Source organism: Vipera ursinii (genome assembly GCF_947247035.1).
Source record: "Vipera ursinii genome assembly, chromosome: 2".
Classification (NCBI taxonomy): Eukaryota; Metazoa; Chordata; class Lepidosauria; order Squamata; family Viperidae; genus Vipera; species Vipera ursinii.
The window spans coordinates 54,552,064-54,571,962 of NC_139513.1; the positions used below are offsets into that span (position 1 = coordinate 54,552,064).

General features: G+C 38.3%; 2 protein-coding genes and 1 long non-coding RNA gene across 4 annotated transcripts in view; 1 reads left to right on the top strand and 2 right to left on the bottom strand.

The window, feature by feature from the left end:
• RUVBL1 (RuvB like AAA ATPase 1) overlaps positions 1 to 10,874 on the bottom strand; it is a 25,653-nt gene extending 14,779 nt beyond the window's left edge. Inside the window, exons 1-4 of the mRNA XM_083353206.1 lie at positions 10,633 to 10,874; positions 10,266 to 10,352; positions 4,245 to 4,377; positions 2,108 to 2,259 (exon numbers count right to left, since the gene is read on the bottom strand). Coding sequence (XP_083209332.1) covers positions 2,108 to 2,259; positions 4,245 to 4,377; positions 10,266 to 10,352; positions 10,633 to 10,773 — 513 coding nt within the window. The 5' untranslated portion in view covers positions 10,774 to 10,874. The remainder of the gene's footprint in view (positions 1 to 2,107; positions 2,260 to 4,244; positions 4,378 to 10,265; positions 10,353 to 10,632) is intronic.
• Positions 1 to 19,899, bottom strand: part of LOC310635416 — a 790,193-nt gene that overhangs the window by 118,221 nt on the left and 652,073 nt on the right. The gene's annotated exons all lie outside the window — the stretch shown is intronic.
• The window catches only part of EEFSEC (eukaryotic elongation factor, selenocysteine-tRNA specific), a 164,941-nt gene continuing 162,265 nt past the window's right edge, over positions 17,224 to 19,899 (top strand). For both annotated transcript variants that reach the window (XM_083354325.1, XM_083354326.1), the window contains exon 1: positions 17,224 to 17,552. In XM_083354325.1, the coding sequence (XP_083210451.1) occupies positions 17,249 to 17,552 (304 nt within the window). In that variant the 5' untranslated portion in view covers positions 17,224 to 17,248. The remainder of the gene's footprint in view (positions 17,553 to 19,899) is intronic.

Genomic DNA, 19,899 nt, shown 5'->3' on the forward strand with positions numbered 1-19,899 from the left:
ACAATGATTAACTACATTAACATCAAAAACAGGCAACCTGGTTTTACAAAAGTCATGTTTGATTCCACAAAAAGCCATCCAAGAAGCAATATCTTTAGTACTGGAAGAACAAGCTCTAGGAATTTAGATTTATCTACATTTAGAATGAGCTAATTTGTCAAATTCAACTACCATTTGGATTGAGTTAATGCATTCTGTAAATATAATATAAATATTTTAACTTCAACATTATACTGTAGTATTCAGATGACATTTCAGTTGCTTTTACGTACTGTATTCTTCTTATGCCATCATGTAAACATCAGATACTCTGAAGAGATAAAACTCCAAGATACAACTGTGATTGACATATCATTTAAACCCTGATTGACTACAACCAGGGCTTTTTTTGTCATAAAATGCCCAGAACGGAGTTCCGGCACCTTTTTTGGATGGAACATTGTAGAGTAGGCAAGGCGGGTTGTATGACGTGTATGAGTTCCGGCACCTTTTTCTTTTACAAAAAAAGCACTGACTACAACTGATTCAAAGCTGCCATCACATAAGTCACAAACCATGGTTTATAAAATACACTAACTGAATTGACACAAAATGTTAACCTAAACACTCTGTCTACTTTTTAACTCATGCCAAAACAACTTTTTAAATAGACTCCACTGATCTTTAATGACTTAACTCTAATTGTTTTTAACAGGATATTTAACCTTTTTTTGGATTAACATTTTTTTATATTTTATTGTAAATTATTGTGAAATTTGGTGGCTGGCAAATTATCAGGCTTTGTAGAAAAAAAAAGGATTAAATAAAGGCATGGTGATCAGGCTGCAGACTAGGAAGAAGACTGGGATGTTTTATATCTGTCAAGTAAAACACTGAGATTAGCCTTCCTGTGCCCTGAAATAATAAAAAAGTCAGAGAGAGGCATGACTACCTCATGTCCTTGGGAAAATCTAAACCGCAGAAAGAAACCCTAGGCCCCGGGTAGGCAACCTTGGCTCTTTTATGACTCGTGGACTTCAACTCCCAGAATTCCTGGGCCAGCCATGCTGAGGGGAAAGGGAGAGGTTTCCATACTGAGCCATGCTGACTCAGGAATTCTGGGAGTTGAAGTCCACGAGTCATAAAAGAGCCAAGGTGGCCTACCCCTGCCCTAGGCTATGCTGCTTTAGGGTGCACAGAAAGACTTCAGTTTATAAATTCCAATGCATTCTTGCCCTGTTTGGCATATTAGTCCACATGTCCTGGGCACACAGCGTTGTGTTTTGTTGTTTCCTCTTTTTTTCAAAAGGAAAAAGTGGGAAGAGGTAACCTGGTACACAGTCGGAGTGATGGCAACTAACATTTTAAGTCCCTGGCAATATTGAACACAAATACCTAGAAAAAGAGACATTGACCTTAATAGGCTCACTTTCAAGTAAGTATGAATAGGATTTCAGTTTAAATTAATTATACAGTTCTCGAGAAATTGTTTAGTAATTTAAAAGGTTAACTTTACTTCACCAGCAGAGGAAATGTTTATTTCAACTGCTTCTCTCAATGGGGATGGACAGCATCTATAAACTCATCAAGTGCATGTGCCAAGCTAGCTGGAGGATAATTGAAATTTCTAACTGGAGCTTATATCCATTTGCATAATAAACCTATAAAAGGAGACAAGTAAATAAAACTGTCTAGAACAGACATGTCAAACACAAGGCCCGGGGGCCAGATCCGGCCCGCGAACTGGTTTCATGCGGCCCGCGAAGCCATCCTGGAAACAGGGAGGGAACGGCCCCCACTGCCTTGGCCCTGGCCCAGAGACCCTCCTTCTGCCAGAGACCCTCAGATCTGTCCCACTCCTGCCCAGGCTCCCATAGGCACCCTTGATGCCAACGATTTAGAGCTGGCCACGCCCACCCAGTAGGCCATACGCACTCTAGCCATGCCCACCCAGTAGGCCACACCCACCCTGGCCACACCCACCCGGCCCCTTGAGGGCAACCGCAATGCTGATGCGGCCCTCAATGAAATTGAGTTTGACACCCCTGGTCTAGAATCTCCTGTGTCCCTTTCTTTTTTTTATTCAAAAGACAGATCTGAGGAACATTTGAAAAATGACCATAGTTACCTTTAGCTGTTTAGTTCCTTTTGCTGTTTTGAGTCCAATAATGACATGACTAATGGTTTTGCCATATCCTCCCATAGGATTCTCGGTTTCACAGGGAGTTAACTCTGTGACTTCTCCTTCATAAACTTCCTTGGTTTCTTTAATTCTTAGTCCTGTAAATATTAAATATACAAGTTACAAACTGCCAGTTTTATTGGATTGTTCCAAGTAGTCACCATATCCAGATAAAGTTGTCAATTCGATGGAAAACTTTATGGAGAATAATGTATTCATAATAATAAATATTCAAACAATGAAGAATTTTATGACAAGGAAAAAGAAAAAAAAAGTTCTATATCTCTGTATGCCCCCACTGTTCACAAAACAATCAAACTTAGTTTGGCAACTAATTTATTTATTCAATAAATTCAATAAACTTAACCATCCCAATCACTGGGGCAAGTTGTGAAAAGGTATAATATCTTTATAATGCTATTCCTTGATGGAAAATCCACACTGTTTCCCATTTCCATTGCTATTTCTGATACTTATCTGGTATATTTTCAGTGCTTCTAAATTCAGTATCAACTGGTAAGAGCTAAAATTATAAGTTGTCTTTTGTAATATTTGTCAAAATTAATTGCTGCGGCTTGCATCTCCCACTTTATCATTTAGGAAATTCTTAATTTAAGAGTGAAAATCCATGTGACCGTATAAGAATCAGATTTTTTTTTAAAAAAAAATTATATTGCTGGCACCTAAAAAAATGTTTGGATTGCCAATGTTATTTTAAAACATTAATAATTTCTGAAAGAGAAATCAGCCCAATTCAACAGATGTAGAAAAATTTCTGTCACTAACATCAAATACTTGTTTAGCAGCATCTCCATCCTAACATCCAGAAAATGTGAAGCATCAACAATGTAGCTGGCTGTTAAATTATTGCTATCTCTGGGAGTGACAAATGTGTTTGACACAGGTTTCAACTGTTGGTTCAAATTTCCAAATCTGACAGGTAACTCTTCATCACATCAAGGAAATATTGCAGACGGTGCTCTCTCCATCTTTGAACTCTCTCTCCATGAACCCTGCCAATTTAATTGTAACTTAAAGACCATAGATGATTGAAAGTCTCTTTCTTACAGAAATCAATGAGTCACTTTTTTCAGTTGCAAGGACCGATGGAAACATTTTTTCACTTTAATGGTAATGAATACTTAGTTGATGGTCTGTGTTAAATCATAGGGAGCCCAGGGGAATTAACAGATGTTGGACACAATAATAAAAACAATTAAGCTACAAAATGTAAAAGGAATAGTGATATCAACTGTCAGCAGAGAGCAACTGAAGATTTAAGGTGCAAATGTCTGTTCGTGAAAAGGAGCAACTGAATGTATAAATCAAAACTTAAATAATTCAGCTAATAAATTCAGGCAATAAAGAGAAATTTATCCCCAGGAACAAACTATTCTACCTGTAAACCCCTTAATCCAAGTTTCTTCGACAACACACTCAATTAGATTGAAAAAAGCACCATTTGTACTATTTTTACTGGTTTTACAGTAGCTAACATACCATAGTATAGAAACCACCAGTGTTTGTACAAAGACACTAGCACAGGGGTGTCAAACTCAATTTCATTGAGGGCCGCATCAGCATTGCGGTTGCCCTCAGGGGGCCGGGTGGGTATGGCCAGGGTGGGCGTGGCCTACTGGGTGGGCGTGGCTATAGTGGGTGTGGCCTGCTGGGTGGGTGTGGCCAGCTCTTCATCGTTCGCATCAAGGGTGCCTATGGGGGACTGGGCAGGAGTGGGACAGATCTGAGGGTCTCTAGCAGAAGGAGGGTCTCTGGGCCAGGGCCAAAGCAGTGGGGGCTGTTCCCTCACTTTTTTCCAGGATGGCTTCGCGGGCCGCATGAAACCACTTTGCGGGCCGCATCCGGCCCCCGGGCCTTGTGTTTGACATGTCTGCACTAGCAGATAAGTCAGTCACCATGCAAGAACACTGAAAAGAGAAGCCAACAAATGTGTCCTTCCAATCAAAAGAATAAATGCTATTCACTGACTATAAAAATGTTGGGTGGTACATAGATTTAATAAATAAATAAATGCTCTCTCACAAACACACATACATTTGGTTTTTTGCTTTAAGTTGCTTACCAATTGCTCTTCTGAAATTTTCCATCAAGACTTCCGTTTTCTTTATTTCAGTAGAATATACTTCACTTCCAACCATAGGGCAAAAGGGAACCTTACTTCCTAACTCCTGAGCAATAGCTAGAGCCAAAGCAGTCTGAAGACAAGAAAAAAAATCACACACATAAATACACATTTAAATTACCCAACTCAAAATAATTTAAATTAATGCAGAAAAAATAATCCTGATTTTAGTTTAATTTCTATAAAATAAATACTTTGGCTTGAACAATCTGAGGACCCAGATTGTTGGGGGCAATAAGCTGACTTTGTAATAATGCCGCCAGGGGTGTGTGTGAAAGCCCTAACAAGCAGGCATATACATAGAATGAAGGCTACTGCTAAGCTTGTAAGCCGCCCTGAGTCTTCGGAGAAGGGCAGGATATAAAATGTAATAAAAAAATTCAGAATTTGAATTCTTCCTTCTACAGAATATTTTCTATGTCAGCTCAATAAAGCCTAAGCTGGAGAGTCAGAGCTCTTTTGGACCCCTGAATTAGAAAGAAACTGACAAATAACAAATGTATCCTTGTCCCTGTTCTTCTGGTGGGAAACTCTGTTGTTCCCAGAAGGAGCCATTCTATTTATAGAAAAAAGCCTAACCATTTTTATTCTGACCTCAGAGAAAAGAGACACAGAGGCCATCAGGACAAAAAGCGTTGATCTTAGTTGACAGCAAGTTAGCCTTTGAAAGTTACAGCGCTTGGAATATGGTATTACTGATTTATCATGAGGAGAGGTGCAATGAACATAGGAACTAAGTAATTTTTAACATCCCTAATACTGTAGGGATAAGACTGCACAATATTTGTAGTTGGAGGATGTATTTGGATTTTGAATGGCATACCATTTCTCCAAAAGAAGACAAATCTAGAATAATAAACAGGTGAGAATAGGGGAAATGTTATGTCTGATAACTAGATATAAAGTTAAACTAAGTAATATTACTAGGATTAGAAGGTAAAATTAAATAGGACTTCCGGTTTGGAGTTGCGGTGTGATGGGCGCAGGAAGATGAGGCTCCATCTTCCGCATTCGGTTTTGCCCTGCTGGAGACCCTAAAAAGCATCAGAAGTCGCCCCGAAGAGGTGATGGAAAAGGAAGTAACCCTCATTGATCGCAGAAGGGCAGCAGCCCTTCTGTTTGATCTGAGGAAGCCCTCCAAACTGGCGGGGAAAAGACTGGCGATATTCGTGTGGCCAGTCAGAAGCTGCTGACAACTGAAGAAAATAAGCATTAACCAGCAACTTCTGGATGGAACTGGATGGATCCTCTCTTTATGACTTTAAGACTTTTTCCTGGGAAAAAACCACCCATAGCATAGAATCCTCCCAAATGAGAAAGGGAGGGAATTTCCACCCCAATCCCTCAGGAAAAGAAAAGCGGGAAATTAATTGCTTGGGGGGGGGGAATAGAGAAAATTACAAGATTAATTTGAAAGCAAAACATGTAACTTGGAAGTTTGGGGATTAAAAGTGCTTTTGAGATTTTTTTAAGAGACTTAAAAAGCTTGTAATATACGTTTGGATGTAAAAAGCTGGAAGACAACATCAATGACATCTAGTGGCGATCTACAGCACTACAATTTATTATGCCTAAAGGAAGCTTGGCTGGAAGCCCAGACTCAGATAAGACTCCTGTTGTTTTCAGAAACTTTCACTTTTGAAGACTGCAGCTTGGAAAACGGGGGTGGACCTCTTGAGCTGCTTATCTGTGTGGCAGACAATAAACTATTTTGAAACTGGTCTACCTGGACTATGAATATAAATACTAACTGACCTTTAGAGCTGTGTCATGGGAGCTATTTCCCTATAGAAGAAACATGCATTATTGATTGAGATGATGGAATACTTTGGACTATAAACCTTTGATTGATGAACAATTTTAAATTGCTCTTTTCTCTCTGGACTGAAAGGATTGTTTTTCATTGGACAGAAAAATTTAAAATTTACTTATATTTGCTGAGGGGAAACTTAAAGATGGACTGATAGGCCGGCTGGATAATTAGAAGTTCAAATGACAATTGACTGAAACTTTTTAAATCCCTAAATAGATTGGACTATAAAGACTACATACAAAAAGAAAATGGATGTTCCATATTTAAGCTTTAAATGGTAAAAAAACCATCCCTAACATCTGTTCCCAAAGTCCCCAGCTTGGCATACCAACAAGAAAATGTTGCTGAATTTCAGAAAGAAATTCTATGTTAAAATCAATACAAAAGACAATTGCCACAGCTCATGATGAGACTAAAATAATACAAAGGAGATAAAAGAACAATTTTTAATCTAAATCTACAAACTCAGAAAATGACTACAAAGAAGGAACTAACAACCCAGAAAATAGAAGGAAAATCAGAGGAAGCAGATCCAAAGATGGAGGACCTAGAGAAAGGAACTAACAGACAGACTCAGACAAATGAAGAATTAGAAGACATAGCAATAATATCAGAAATGGAAAAGAAATCTTACCTGTCAAGATCTCAGAACACACTTGAGGATAAAAAAGAGCTGACTGAATAGAAGCTAGAGCTGTCAGGAGAATTGTTGGAATTTGGAGGAGGGAGGCTGTTTAATGAAAATTAATGAGCTGAGCATCCTTCCCAAAATACTTTAATCAAATTGTCTTATTCCAAACAATATACACAAAAATAGAGGAAGAATTACTTGATGATTCAAATGCATTGACTTGGAAAGTTAGTTGGCAAAGGAAGAATGCTAGAAAAGAATGAAGAAAACAGAAGTTTTGACCCATTAGATGGGATATTATACTATTTAATCAGATGTTTGAACAAGGCTGAGAATAAATAATTTTTAGAAATAGAAGCATTATTATAACTAGAAAGATAGGATTTATAACTAAAATATTTTGGTATGAGAAGGGAAATATGAAAATGCTAAGAGGGTTTGAATAAGGGAAGCTTTTGGTTACCCAAATATAACTTATTATGAGAAATTATAAGCAATAGAGACATTTTGAACACTGATGGGAATTTTTTTTAAAAAAAGCGGGAAAAACAGGATATTAATTGAATAAATGGATAGTAAGTGCAAATGCAATTAAGATATATTTTGGTTAGAAGATATTCTAAATCTACATTATTGATATTAGAAAAATGTAACAAAGATGCTGATATTCAATTGTATATGTACTGACAACAATAAGAATTATATTTGGCTAATGTGGGAAAATGTGTGCTACCGGAAGAAGAGAGGAAGCACTGGATGTTGTAATATTGGGCCTAGATTGAAAAAGTTAATATATACAACTGAATTACTAATGGACTAAGGACAACACGTTGTTTATTAATACTTATGATTGTAAAACTAGAAAATTAATAAAATATTTATATATAAAAAAGTAAAGTTAAATCATTTCGTTATTACCAAGTTGGAGGGCAAAATAATTCAAAAGCACCTGCAAGGGTTCTAACCAAACCATGTCAGCAAATCTGAAGAATGACTAAGTGGTCAACAGATAGGAAGAAACTAGTCTACACGCAAATATCAAAAAAGGAGACTTAAGTGAATGTGTAGCTATTTCATAATATCCTTAATTTCACACTAACACTTAGGATCACCCAACACAGAGGAAAGCCCTACATGGAAAAGCATATGCCACATGCTCAAACTCGCTTTACAAAAGGCCAAGGAATAAGACACATGATGCACCATGGATAATTGAGAAAGCCAAAGAATTCCAAAAACAAGTACATGTCTGCGTCATTGATTATAGAAGGGAATTATATTGTCATCCACATCAAGCTGTGGAATGGGTTTATGAAAATGGAAATATCAGAATATCAGAGTTCTCATGTGAAATCTATCCCCAAATCAAGAAGCCACTCTAGATGGAGTAGGAACCCTGATGGTACAGTGGTTAGAATGAATATTGCAGGCAAACTCTGCCCACAGCCTGGAATTTGATCCTGACAGGGCTCGAGGTCGACTCAGTGTTCCATCCTTCCGAGGTTGGCAAAATGAGAACCAATTGTTGGGGGCAATATACTGACATTGTAAACTGCCAATTTCTGTTGTTAAGTGAGACATTTATTCAGTGAGTTTTGCCCCATTTTACGACCTTTCTTGCCTCAGTTGTTAAGTGAATCACTGCAGTTGATAATCATGCAGCTAAGTTTTAGTCTGTGACTGTCAACCTCCGCCTGAAATCCCCACCAAGAAACACACCGGAGTCAAAGCATCCTCTAATGTTAACTTTAATGGGTTGAATTATAGTGGCAAGTTAGAAAGCGAAAGCTGGCTCTAAGGAAAAGGCGGGAAGCGATTAATTAAAAGAATTAACTCTCCTCCTCTCTCCTCTGACCAGACAGGTCACATTGTCCAATAGAATTGTAAATGTTTGTTATGAGAAGCATTCTCAGTTCACCAAAATAGAGCTTTCACTTCTGTGCCTTCTCACGATGATAAAACCATCTGTGGGTTCCACTCTCTCCATCCCCCCCTCCCCACTCTGTAGGCAAGCTAAAGGCATGCAGCAGTCGTAAAGGCAGCTGGGTTCATAGCTTGACAGGGACATCCTATGGAAATGAAAGCTAGGCTTTGGAAAACAGGACAGAAAAAGTATTAGTGTTTTTTGGCGTTATAGAAGAGTTCAGAGAATATCATGGACAGCCAAAGAAACTAACAAATAGATCACAGGAAAAAATAATATAGAGTTCTCACTCGAGGCACCAATAATCAGTTCAAATTATCAATCAGAGTGACAATAGATGTGCCACTGGGAGATCTAAAGGACTAGTTTGGAAACAGATTGGCCTGGAGAAAATCTCTGTAGTTACATAAAACCTGACACCAACCTGATGGAAGATAATAAATAAAAATAAATTAGGATTATTCCTTAATGAATTTACTTTTCACTTTTACACTATAAAAATTATTTTACTAATTTCAAGGGATTGTACATAGCCTTTGGTTTTAATGTAATACATCGGATTTGTAAAAGGCATTGGTAAGTAATCTGCTAATCCATTGTGGCTCTAAAATTCTTCTGAGGAATAAAATGATTAGGAAAAAAGCATTTTCATCATACACTTTTATAACTTAGTTTGACATATGTATTAGCAGGGAGAAAAGAATTTTATAAACTGTCTTAAAATTGTCACTTTTTAAGTAGATTCCTGTGTTGTTATAAGAACGAAAAAGAAATTAGAAAGAAATATGACAGGATTTGTGTGTGTGTTTATACAGGATATTATAGTACTTGGTTTACATGCAATAAGCTGTTAACCCAAGTTTTGTTATGTCTTAGCATTTTATCTTTCTAGTTGGGACTTTTGGATGTTGTAGCTCCAGAAACTACCAAATTCTTGAGCTGCTCCAGAGAGCAATCTCTCTGAAAGTCAATAGATAGCAGTTTGGGGTACTGGTTAAATCATCAGACAGATTAGAAACTAGGAGACTGTAAGTTCAGGCAGTTTCCAGCTGAATGGAGAAAAAAAAAGACAGCACTATATTGATTACAGTTTCTTTATTATTACTTTTAAGTTAAAGATTTTTTTCAATTATTTTAGCATATTATGTTTATAAACTTCAAGGAGTTAATAAAAGGATAAAAGGGTACTGAACTCAAGATACCTTACACACAGTATTTTAAATCATCTTTAAAACAAATGTTTTATGTTAAAATTTGGAAGGTATTACATTCATTTTGTTGTTGCTTTATGATCTCTAGTATCTCACCGTGTCTTTTCCCTAATTCAGATAATTTTCATGGCTTTGCATTAGCATTTAAACCTTTTATTACACTGTAAGTTGCCCGGAGTTGCTGTATCAGTGAGATGTGTGGCATGTAAATTTAACAGAGAAATAAGCAAGCAAGCTACTATCAATGTCAAACATAACAATATCACTAAGAGCATAATACCTGAAAAGAAACGTACCTAAATATTATCACATCAAGAATTTAAGTAACCACTAATGCATTTAGAAATCTGCTAAGACAGAAATGAAGAAAAATGTACCTTACCTTGCCTGTCCCAGGAGGTCCCGCCAGTAACACGGCTCTGCCAGCCATCTTCTTACTTTTGATTAATTCCACAATAACACCACAAGCCTTCAAATAAAATCACAGTTAGTTGGAAATTTCACTGACGAAGTGGAAGGTTTCTGATCTAATGCAGAAGCTTCACGTGTGTGTGTGTGTGTGTGTGTGTGTGTGTGTGTGTGTGTGTGTGAAAGGCACACATTTTTGCTGCTACGGAGACTCGTCAAGGCTTCTACAGAACACGAGTCTGGAATGATGATGATGATGATGATGTGATACTGGTGCTAGCGATGGGGAAAAACCGGGCCCTTTGCGGAAGGATTTCCCAGGGAAATCGAAACCCTCTTACCTCCCGCGCGTTCTCCTGTCCAACGAGCCCGGCTGCTGCTGGCTTGGCCGCCCCGCTCTCGTCCAGCCCCAGCCCCTTGACATGGCTATGGGCCGCGATGCGCTGTGTCTTCGAAGTGCTTTTCACCTCCTCGATCTTCATTCCGCTGGCGGCGATTAGAAGCGAAGGGACCCCGGGAGACTCAGTCCGTCCCTCTCAGTCGCCCTGGCGGAGTTAATCCGAGCACTCGCGTGTTGCCAAGGATCCCGCCGCTTAACCGTTTCGTGCCCACCCCTTCCTGCCTATTGGCTGGAGTTCGAGAAATCTCTCTTTTCTTTGGGCAAAATCTTCTGTCACTCAGGGGGTATAATTTAGGCTGCGTACGGACAGTTTCAGCGTTGTGCTCTTTAGAAAATGCTCCGGTTTCACCATTAACTGTAGAAGGGGAGTACCGCATAAGAAGGGGCGAAAAAGTATTTGGAAAGCGCTTTGGTACATAGCGCTTAATTACTGCGCCGTAGTTATAACACCTTGTAACAACAATGTTACCAGATATATTAGTAGCGTTTGCAGGGTAGGAATCTTTTGATTGGAAAATAAAGTTACGTTAGATAAGAGTTTTTGGCCATAGCAAAAACAATGAAGATGAAAGAGTTTAAAGATGACTGGTCTTTATCGATAGTTGACGGTCGGAAACTCAGTAGATTAAAAGTATAAAGCGTATAGTTTCTTAATTTTAAAACAAAACTAGAGGAAATTGAAGGGGTTTTGTGGAAAAGCATAATAATGAAATTAGACTAAATTATACAATGATGTTCCTGAATGGATGGCGGGAGTTTTATTATAGGCATTACAACATGCTAACTCTGATTTTGATATTATAACGCTTGTTATTTACAAAAATAATTTGTATGCAAAGGAGATCTTTATTACAACAATTGGTTTAGATATGTATAGACATTGCACAAATGAACTCCAAAAGATAAGCCAAGGAACATTTTTAAGAGGGTTTAAAAAAAGTGAAAATTTAATTTAATTTAATTTAATAATTTAATTTGTATAGCTATTACAAAGTTACAATGGAAGACACACCCCATTTATACATATATGTGATCACTATATATAAATTTGATCCCCCAAATGCCATAATTAAACTGGAATTATGAACATTTTTACATTATAATTAATGTTATCTTTTAACTGGATACCGTGCTTTGGTCTTATCTATCATAAATACATGATACTATAAGAAAGAAGACTGCATAAGATATTCTAAATTATTTTGTGCAAGATGACAGTTTTTGCATTAACTTTGCCTATAGTGATTATTCAGAAAATCTTGGACTTGCAAGGGCAAGAGTTAGTAAAATAATTTGTCAGTGTTATATTTTAATTTAAATTATATAATTTCAAGGCTTCATTTCAAGTTGAAATATTATTTTTTAAAACAGAGATATAATTATTCCAATTGAAGAGAATATATGTAGCAGGAATCATCTATTACATACAGTGTAAGGACTGTAATAGCCACAATAGCAGAACACATCCATGAACATTGTAGCAGCCAGAAGACAGAATGAAAATTCCTTAATCTCATAATACAGACTCAGCCATAATTTTAATTGGGAATCTGATCCTCCAAATCAAGATAAATCCAAAAACACTAGGAATCTTGGAAATTTGAGATTCAGACAAATCAGCCATCAATAGACACATTTATACACCATTCAAGAGGCAACAAAAAATGAAAAAGGAAACGAAAAGATCAGTATACATCATCTCCAGCATCCAACACACAGATAAGCAAGGGTTAATACCAAACAATAAATCAGAAAACAATAATCAAGGAACTACTAATCAAGGACAAAACTACATCCCCACCAACACTTGCAGGCAAGCTATTGCATATAATTGGGAAAAACCCACATTCAATTGTACTGATGATGTTATCTAGCTTGGTAATGAAATATCTGCAAGCAGTCTACCAAGCTCAGAGAGCAGAAAGACTTCATAGAAATCTAATGCCTGGTTGTTGTCATTTTCAGTCCTGCCCCAACGTAAGAAACATTTAAAATTTGATTGTACCATGTTTTAATTATTTTTAGCAGAATATTTATTTTACTTCCCAGGCAGAGCTGATATCTTTGCTAAGTTAATAAATTAAAAATCAAAAGGCACAATCACCTAAGCTTCTAACAGATATTCATTTTTGGTACTGGTAACGGTATTTAAAGCACTCCATGGCATGGGGCCGGAGTACCTCAGGGAACATCTGCTGCCGGCATCAAGCTCCCTGCGCCCTGTGCGTTCCCACAGAGAGGGCCTCCTCAGGGTGCCACCGATCAGAGAATGTCGATTGGTGGCCCCCAGGGGGAGGTCCTTCTCTGTGGGCGCTCCGGAGCTGTGGAATCAGCTACCGGTTGAGCTCCGGATGGCGCCCGATCTTCGCTCCTTTCGTCGCGATCTTAAGACATTTCTGTTTGTACAAGCCGGCCTAGCCTGAGGGGGAGTGTTGGGGTTATTTTATTTTTTGTTTTTTAACTTTTCTGGGGGTTTTTAGTGTTGTATTTATATTGTTTTTAACTAGGGCAATTTGTTTAATCTTTTTTTAATGTTTGTATTCACTATTTTATTCTGCCCTGTGAACCGCCCTGAGTCCTCAGGGAGAAGGGCGGTATATAAATGTTATTAAATTAAATTAAATTAAATTAAATTTTTAAATTCATTTAAAGCAAAGCATATTTCTAAGAAGTACTGAATGTCTTTTAAGAAGTCAATAGGATTTGTATCTTAAGTATAGCTTCAAGTGCAATTATACTGCTTGATTTTTCTAGTCAGGCAGATTTCTACATAGTATCTACAATTAGATATTTATTTCTATAGGTATTAAATTGAAAGAATGAAAACTTTATCACAAATTTTTCATAGTAGATCAGTATTCAATGTATTTTTTATTTACAAGAACTTTTAGATCAGAAGAAGTTGGATCAGCACTGTGATCATTACCAAGTTGGAAAGGCACAGGAATTATGGAAAATCTACATAAATAAAACAAGCAACCAAAGAGGAACCTATAAAGATTCTAAAACCAAACCTGTAAATCTAAAGAATGATCCTGTGGCAAAGCAATTGTAAGTCTACACTCTGGTATGAAAAAGAAGAGACTTAACTGAATATTATCTAACAATATGCTTAACATGATAGCATAATAATGCATTGGATTATCCTAAGCAGTAGAGGCCTACATGATATTGGAGATGACTATATTCAACCTGGTTTTAGAAAAGGTTGTGTAACAAGAGACGTTAATGTCAATGCATGGTGGATAATTGAGAAAGCTAAAGAGTAACAAAAAGAAATGTATTCATAGGACAGGAAGCCACAGTCCAGATGAAATGTGGTGAAAAAGACTGGGTCTGGGTTGACAAAGAGGTGAGACAAGGCTTTATACTTGCTCTTTATCTATTCAACGTACAGTACATGCTGAGACTGGATTGAAAGAATATGAGCCTGACTTTAAAACTGAAAGAAGAAATGTAAGTAACCTGCACTATGTTGGTGACCCTGGATTAGTATCTGAAAAAGCAAAATGATCTAGAAGCTCTAGTAGTGAAAGTCAAGGAGCACAGTGAAAAAAGTGGAATTCAAATCAAAGAAGATCATACCAGTGACAACAAGTACAGCAATGGATAAGATGGCAATGGAGGCCTTGGAAAAGATATTTAAATGCTGTGACATGTCTGCACCTATGAAGATCAGAATTGTACAGGCAATGTTTTTTCTGTGACACTCTATAGAAGCAGAAGTTCCACACTGAAGAAGCAGAACAGAAAGACCATTGACAGTTTTTAATTTTGCTGTTGGTGAAGTCTCTTGGGAATGCAGTATACAGACAAGAAAACAAACAAATGGATACAGAACAAATCAATTCAGAGTTCTCACTCAAGACAGAAATTATGCTCTATTTATCATATTTTGGATACATTCTATGAAGACTTAGCTCCCTCGAGTAGTCTACGTTGCTGGAGAAGGTGGATGAAAAGAGCAAAAGAGCATACATAGCAGCAACAAAGATAGATGTAATACAGTGGTGATGGGTGTGCTATTGGGAGACCTGAAAGGCCAATTTGGAGGCAGATCATTCTGAAGAAGGCCTGTCTATGTAGTTGCTCAAAGTTGATGGCACATAATCACATAATCAAATACTATTACAGAAATAAGTATAACCTTTCAAGATACCAAGAAATATATAAAAGAATGGTGTTTAATATAATTTTTAATCTGAAAGATTTAAGATAATTTAGAGTTGCTTCGGGGATATGATGGCTCAGCAGTTAAAGCATTGAGCTTGTCAGCTAAAAAGCTGACAACCCCGGTTTGAGATCTGAGTTCTGCATGATGGGGTCAGATCCCATTACTTGCTCCAGCTCCTGTCCATCTAGATGTTTGCAAGCATGTAAATGTGAATGGATAAATAGGTATCCCTTCAATACGAAGGTAACAGCATTCTATGCACCTCGGCATATATTCATGCTGGACACATGACCATGGAGATGTCTTCAAACAACACTGGCTCCCTCGGCTAAGAAACAGAGATGAGCACCCTCCCCTAGAGTCGGAATGACTGGAAAGAGGAAACCTTTACCTTTAGAGTTACTTCAGGCCATATATTGGCCTCATGTTTGAATGTACTGCAGCCATACTGAATCATTCTCATGAATTCAAAAATGACTCGGTGTAATTTCTAAACTGGTTCCTCCCTGTAGTACCCTCTGTAAGAATACCAAGAATGGAGAGGGTGGCATTATAAATTAAAATAGCAAAAAATAAGTTTCCAATCATAAACTTAAACTATATTGCATACATTGTTCATTTCTTAATCGTAAACACTATTGATTTGACCGACTGTGTCAAAGAGGAATCCATTTTACAATAATAGATCATTATTTCATTTCATATTTTTATATGCTGTTTTTAAAAGCATGTTTCAGACCATACAGGGGTTATTATTCATTTACTAGGCTGAGAAAAAATTACAGCAATGCTTAAGCAAGAACTTTAAACAATCCTTCTGGCATCTGACTTAAATCACATTATTAGGAAAAAAACCTAATCTGTCATCTATTTTTCTTCTAAATATTGGTTGTGAATAAAATTTAAGTTGGAAGGAACCAGGGAGGCGCTTTCTGAAAAAGAAAAATCAAACATAAGCATTTATCTCTTACCAAAACTTTATTAAAATGATGATGATGGTTTTGCTATTTTTTTAGCACTTTACTACTAAAAAGAAAAGTAACGGTATTGAAAAATGTGATCCTTGCTCTATAGCTTTATAATCAATTTATTTAGCCAATGTATCTTCTGCTATTCCCCCTGCAAGCTAACTCACTTATGGTACATGTGTGTCTGAACACCCCACCTGTTACTGAGCACAGATGTCATGTGATAGCCAAGGAGGGACTGGAAAGCTCACTTTTTACTAGACTAAAGGTTTGAGGTTACAGGACATAGCCTAGAGTCATATAAGCTTCCAAATTTCAGTGGGACATACTGAACTCTGAAACTGTCAAACAGTATATTATTTTTGGAGAAAGAAGGTTGTGTGAGTGATCTTCACATTTTTAACCTATCCCAAAGGTCTGACTTCCTGCCCTTTCTCCCATGAGGTTTTGAAAATGTTAGCAATAGCAGTATTTTACAAAACATACAGGAAAGGAAATTGGAGAGGTAAGATATTACATCAAATTAACAAAAGAGTAAAATGTTTTTGTGACCTCTTTTTGTTTTTTAATTTGTGATTTGTAAGGTTGCACTTTTTAAATCTTACCAATATCAAGTTTTCTTTTCTTTGGTCTCTCATATCTTTGCTGGAGGTCGATTTTGAAGAGTCTAGAATGGTAAACTTGAAATTTCTCAGGCTATAATATAATATAGTCTATATAATATAGAACTATATTGCTAAGTAAATAGCAATGAAAAAAAGGAATATGTTATCAGCTCCTGTTTGTGTTTTATTTTTCAGTTTTGTACATTCATGAAATAGTTGAATAGTTCTGAAACCAGGTGACTGGTGTAGCATAGCATTAATAAACAGATAATTTGTACAATGGGAAATCCTTCAGCAGTTAAAAAAAGATAGCCCATCCAGACTATTTGCAGTTGTGCAAGCTGATGAAATGAGAAACTGGTGTTATATGTTTCTATTCGTGCTTCTTTAAGCTAACTTCATTTTTAATGACCCAATTAAAGTAATATTGAATAGTTTTTGCATGTTTTTCCTGGCATTTCCTCAAGTGCTGTGCCAAAGTTTATTGAACTGCACAGAAAAACGTATGAATATGTGTATGGGAAAGTATATAGGTATACGAATACAGGTATTCCTTCAAAATGAATTTTATAAGAACTTGATGGACGGTGCGTAGCTGAGTTTTATTCGGAAGCCACAAAGATGCTCTTGACAAAGCCAAGCACATCGTCGGGCTTTCCGTGTTCCTATTGCTGACTTCTTGGAAAGAGCTTTTCCCACGGCGCCTGCCAGCTTTGCTGGAACTGCTTTCACACGGGCTGTGTTGCCGCGGGGGTGCTAAAGGGAAACGGACCAGTTTGGGAAGCGAAGCGAGTAGAGAGAGAGGTATCTATGGCCGGTGCGACTGCGGCTTCTGCTGCCCCCGGCGGCCCTCGCCGACTGAATGTCAACGTGGGAGTCCTGGGCCATATCGACAGCGGCAAGACCGCCTTGGCCCGTGCTCTCAGCACCATCGGCTCCACCGCCGCTTTCGACAGGGCCCCGCAGAGCCGAGCTCGGGGCATCACCCTGGACCTGGGCTTCTCTTGTCTTTGCACCGAGCTGCCTCCGCACCTGGGCCCCGAGCCTGGGCTGCTCCAGCTGACCCTGGTGGACTGCCCGGGACACGCCTCCCTTATCCGTACCATTATCGGAGGTAAGGAATGGAGGCCGGCGGAATTGTTCAGGATTTAGCCCCGTTTCTTCGGCTTGGGCAGGGGTAGGCAACCTCGGCTCTTTTAGGACTCATGGACTTCAACTCCCAGAATTCCTGAGCCAGCATAGCTGGCTCAGGAATTCTGGGAGTTGAAGTCCATGGGTCCTAAAAGAGCCGAGGTTGCCTACCCCTGGGCTTGGGCTCATTGTCGTCTACTTTACTCCCGCCGGTGGGGAGAGATTTGCAGGCCTTTATCCCTGGAAGAACCTGAGTAAAAGCAACTAATCACCAACGTGATGTAGTAGTGGTCAAGCTGCTGGATTAGGAAACCCAGGTTTTGGCTCACCTTTGCTCATAGGATTTGTTTGGGCCAATTCCGTCCCCGTCCCCCCAGCCCAGGGAAGAAGATATTGTGGGGAGTTGTAGGTCTTGTACTGCCTTTCGATTTAAGGGTAGGCGAGTTTAAAACTTGTTAAATATTCTCCAGGAGCTGTGATTGCTCTGTAGTGAGTTCTTGTTCACATGCTGAATTCTTTAGTGCCCAAAGTAGGGTCCAATGGTTCCTATTGTGTTTCCCAAAGAGAAAATGTCAACAAATTCTAGGAAAGGAGGGTCAGTTATTTTTACAAGAATCAAAGCTGTTCTGATTTTAGATGTTTTTCTTGGACATCTCAAGAGTGATTTGATCCAACAAACCCAGCCCTCTAGTTGCATTAAACAGAGAGCAAGCAAAAAAAGATAAGTGGTGGCAACAGTTTTCTTTATGGCCAGACCTGAGTACTCAATTTTTATGCTGCTCAGAAAAAGAGCATACTATTTATTTTTCATTCACTTGATAGTACTTTTTTTCTGACTAGTGTAGCACTGGGATGTGTTGATAAAGCAGCATTGCTTTTGTATGAAAAAGGCTTCTGTGGTGCTATCCTAAGCATGTTTATTTAGAGGTGCTTAACTTAAATAGAAATTACTTCATGTAAAATTCTTATTATTGTCTGAATTTAGAAACAATTATAGCAGGGCTACAGCCTTGCATTCCGCTTATGGATAGTCTGTAAATCACATATAATCTCCCATCTGAAGTTTTTTCCTGCAACAACTAGTGCTAAGGAAAGTGGGCAGGACATGCAATCTCTTCATACATTCCTCTTCATGAATGGCATGGGGAATTTCAAAGAGAAAGATGCTAAGGCAGTCTATCTGCAAAATATATCCTGTTTTCTGGAGGCCCAAATTCATCAGCAGCTGTTTTTTTTCCACTTGAAAAGTGTTGAGATCAGTTCACAATGTATCATCCTGCTGCAACATGAAAGGATTGGTATAATAATCCTACTTTGGTATTAGAAAAAGAGGAGGAATTGAGCATGCTCTTTGTAGAATATGCCTGAGTTCCTTCCAAAGGTATAAATAGGGAACAGGTGACCAAAATATTAGGGATTTTTCCCTGCACTATTTTTCCCAAATGTTGTTTTATACCAGAGGTCTCCAACCTTTCCGGGCTCGAGGACCAGAGGGAAGGAGAGCAGCTTTAAAATTGGTATGCGCCTGTGCATGCAAGGGGCCGCACACACTAGCGCAGCACTAGCAGCCCTGTTTGTGCATGTGGCATGCACTGGTGCCATTCACATGCACTAATGGCCGTGCATCCCCATGGTGGCTAGCGCAAACGGGCCACACAAACTGCCCGGACTGCTGGCGTATGTGCAAACGGGCTGCAGACACGTACCCCGTGCTAGCATTCCCATTCACACCCGTGCACATGTGCAAACGGCCATGGGCGCTAGCACGAGTGGGGGGAAATGCACCCCCATGCATGTGCGTATGGCCAGCCATTTCTGTGGCCCGTTGGCCAGGAGGCCACAGCCCGGTCCTGGACCGTGGACCAAAGGTTGGGGACCCCTGTTTTATACTACAATGTAATTCCCTTTATCTCGTTTTCATGTTTTTGCTGTGAATTCCTTTTTGAATTCCTTTTTTGAAATTTTAAAATTTTGTGACACTCCTCAGAGTCATTTTTGGAGTTGGATGGCTTATAAATAGGATAAATAAATATAAATTAAAAAAATATCTGGATTGAGATGATAGGCATAGGGCAATAAGAATGTGCTTACTACCACTAATTGGATCTGAATTACTGAGAGTCTGCTGCAATAAGCATTGATCTTTAACCTTGAGTTATTAATTGGGAGAAAAGTACTTCTTGTCTTGTGATAATAGAACATCTTGTGTTGGTAGATTCCTTCTTTGTCATTGTATTTTATTCTGATTAAGGATTTTTTATTATTATTATTATTTATTTTAATTCCATTTATATCCCGCCCTTCTCCGAAGACTCAGGGCGGCTTAAAAG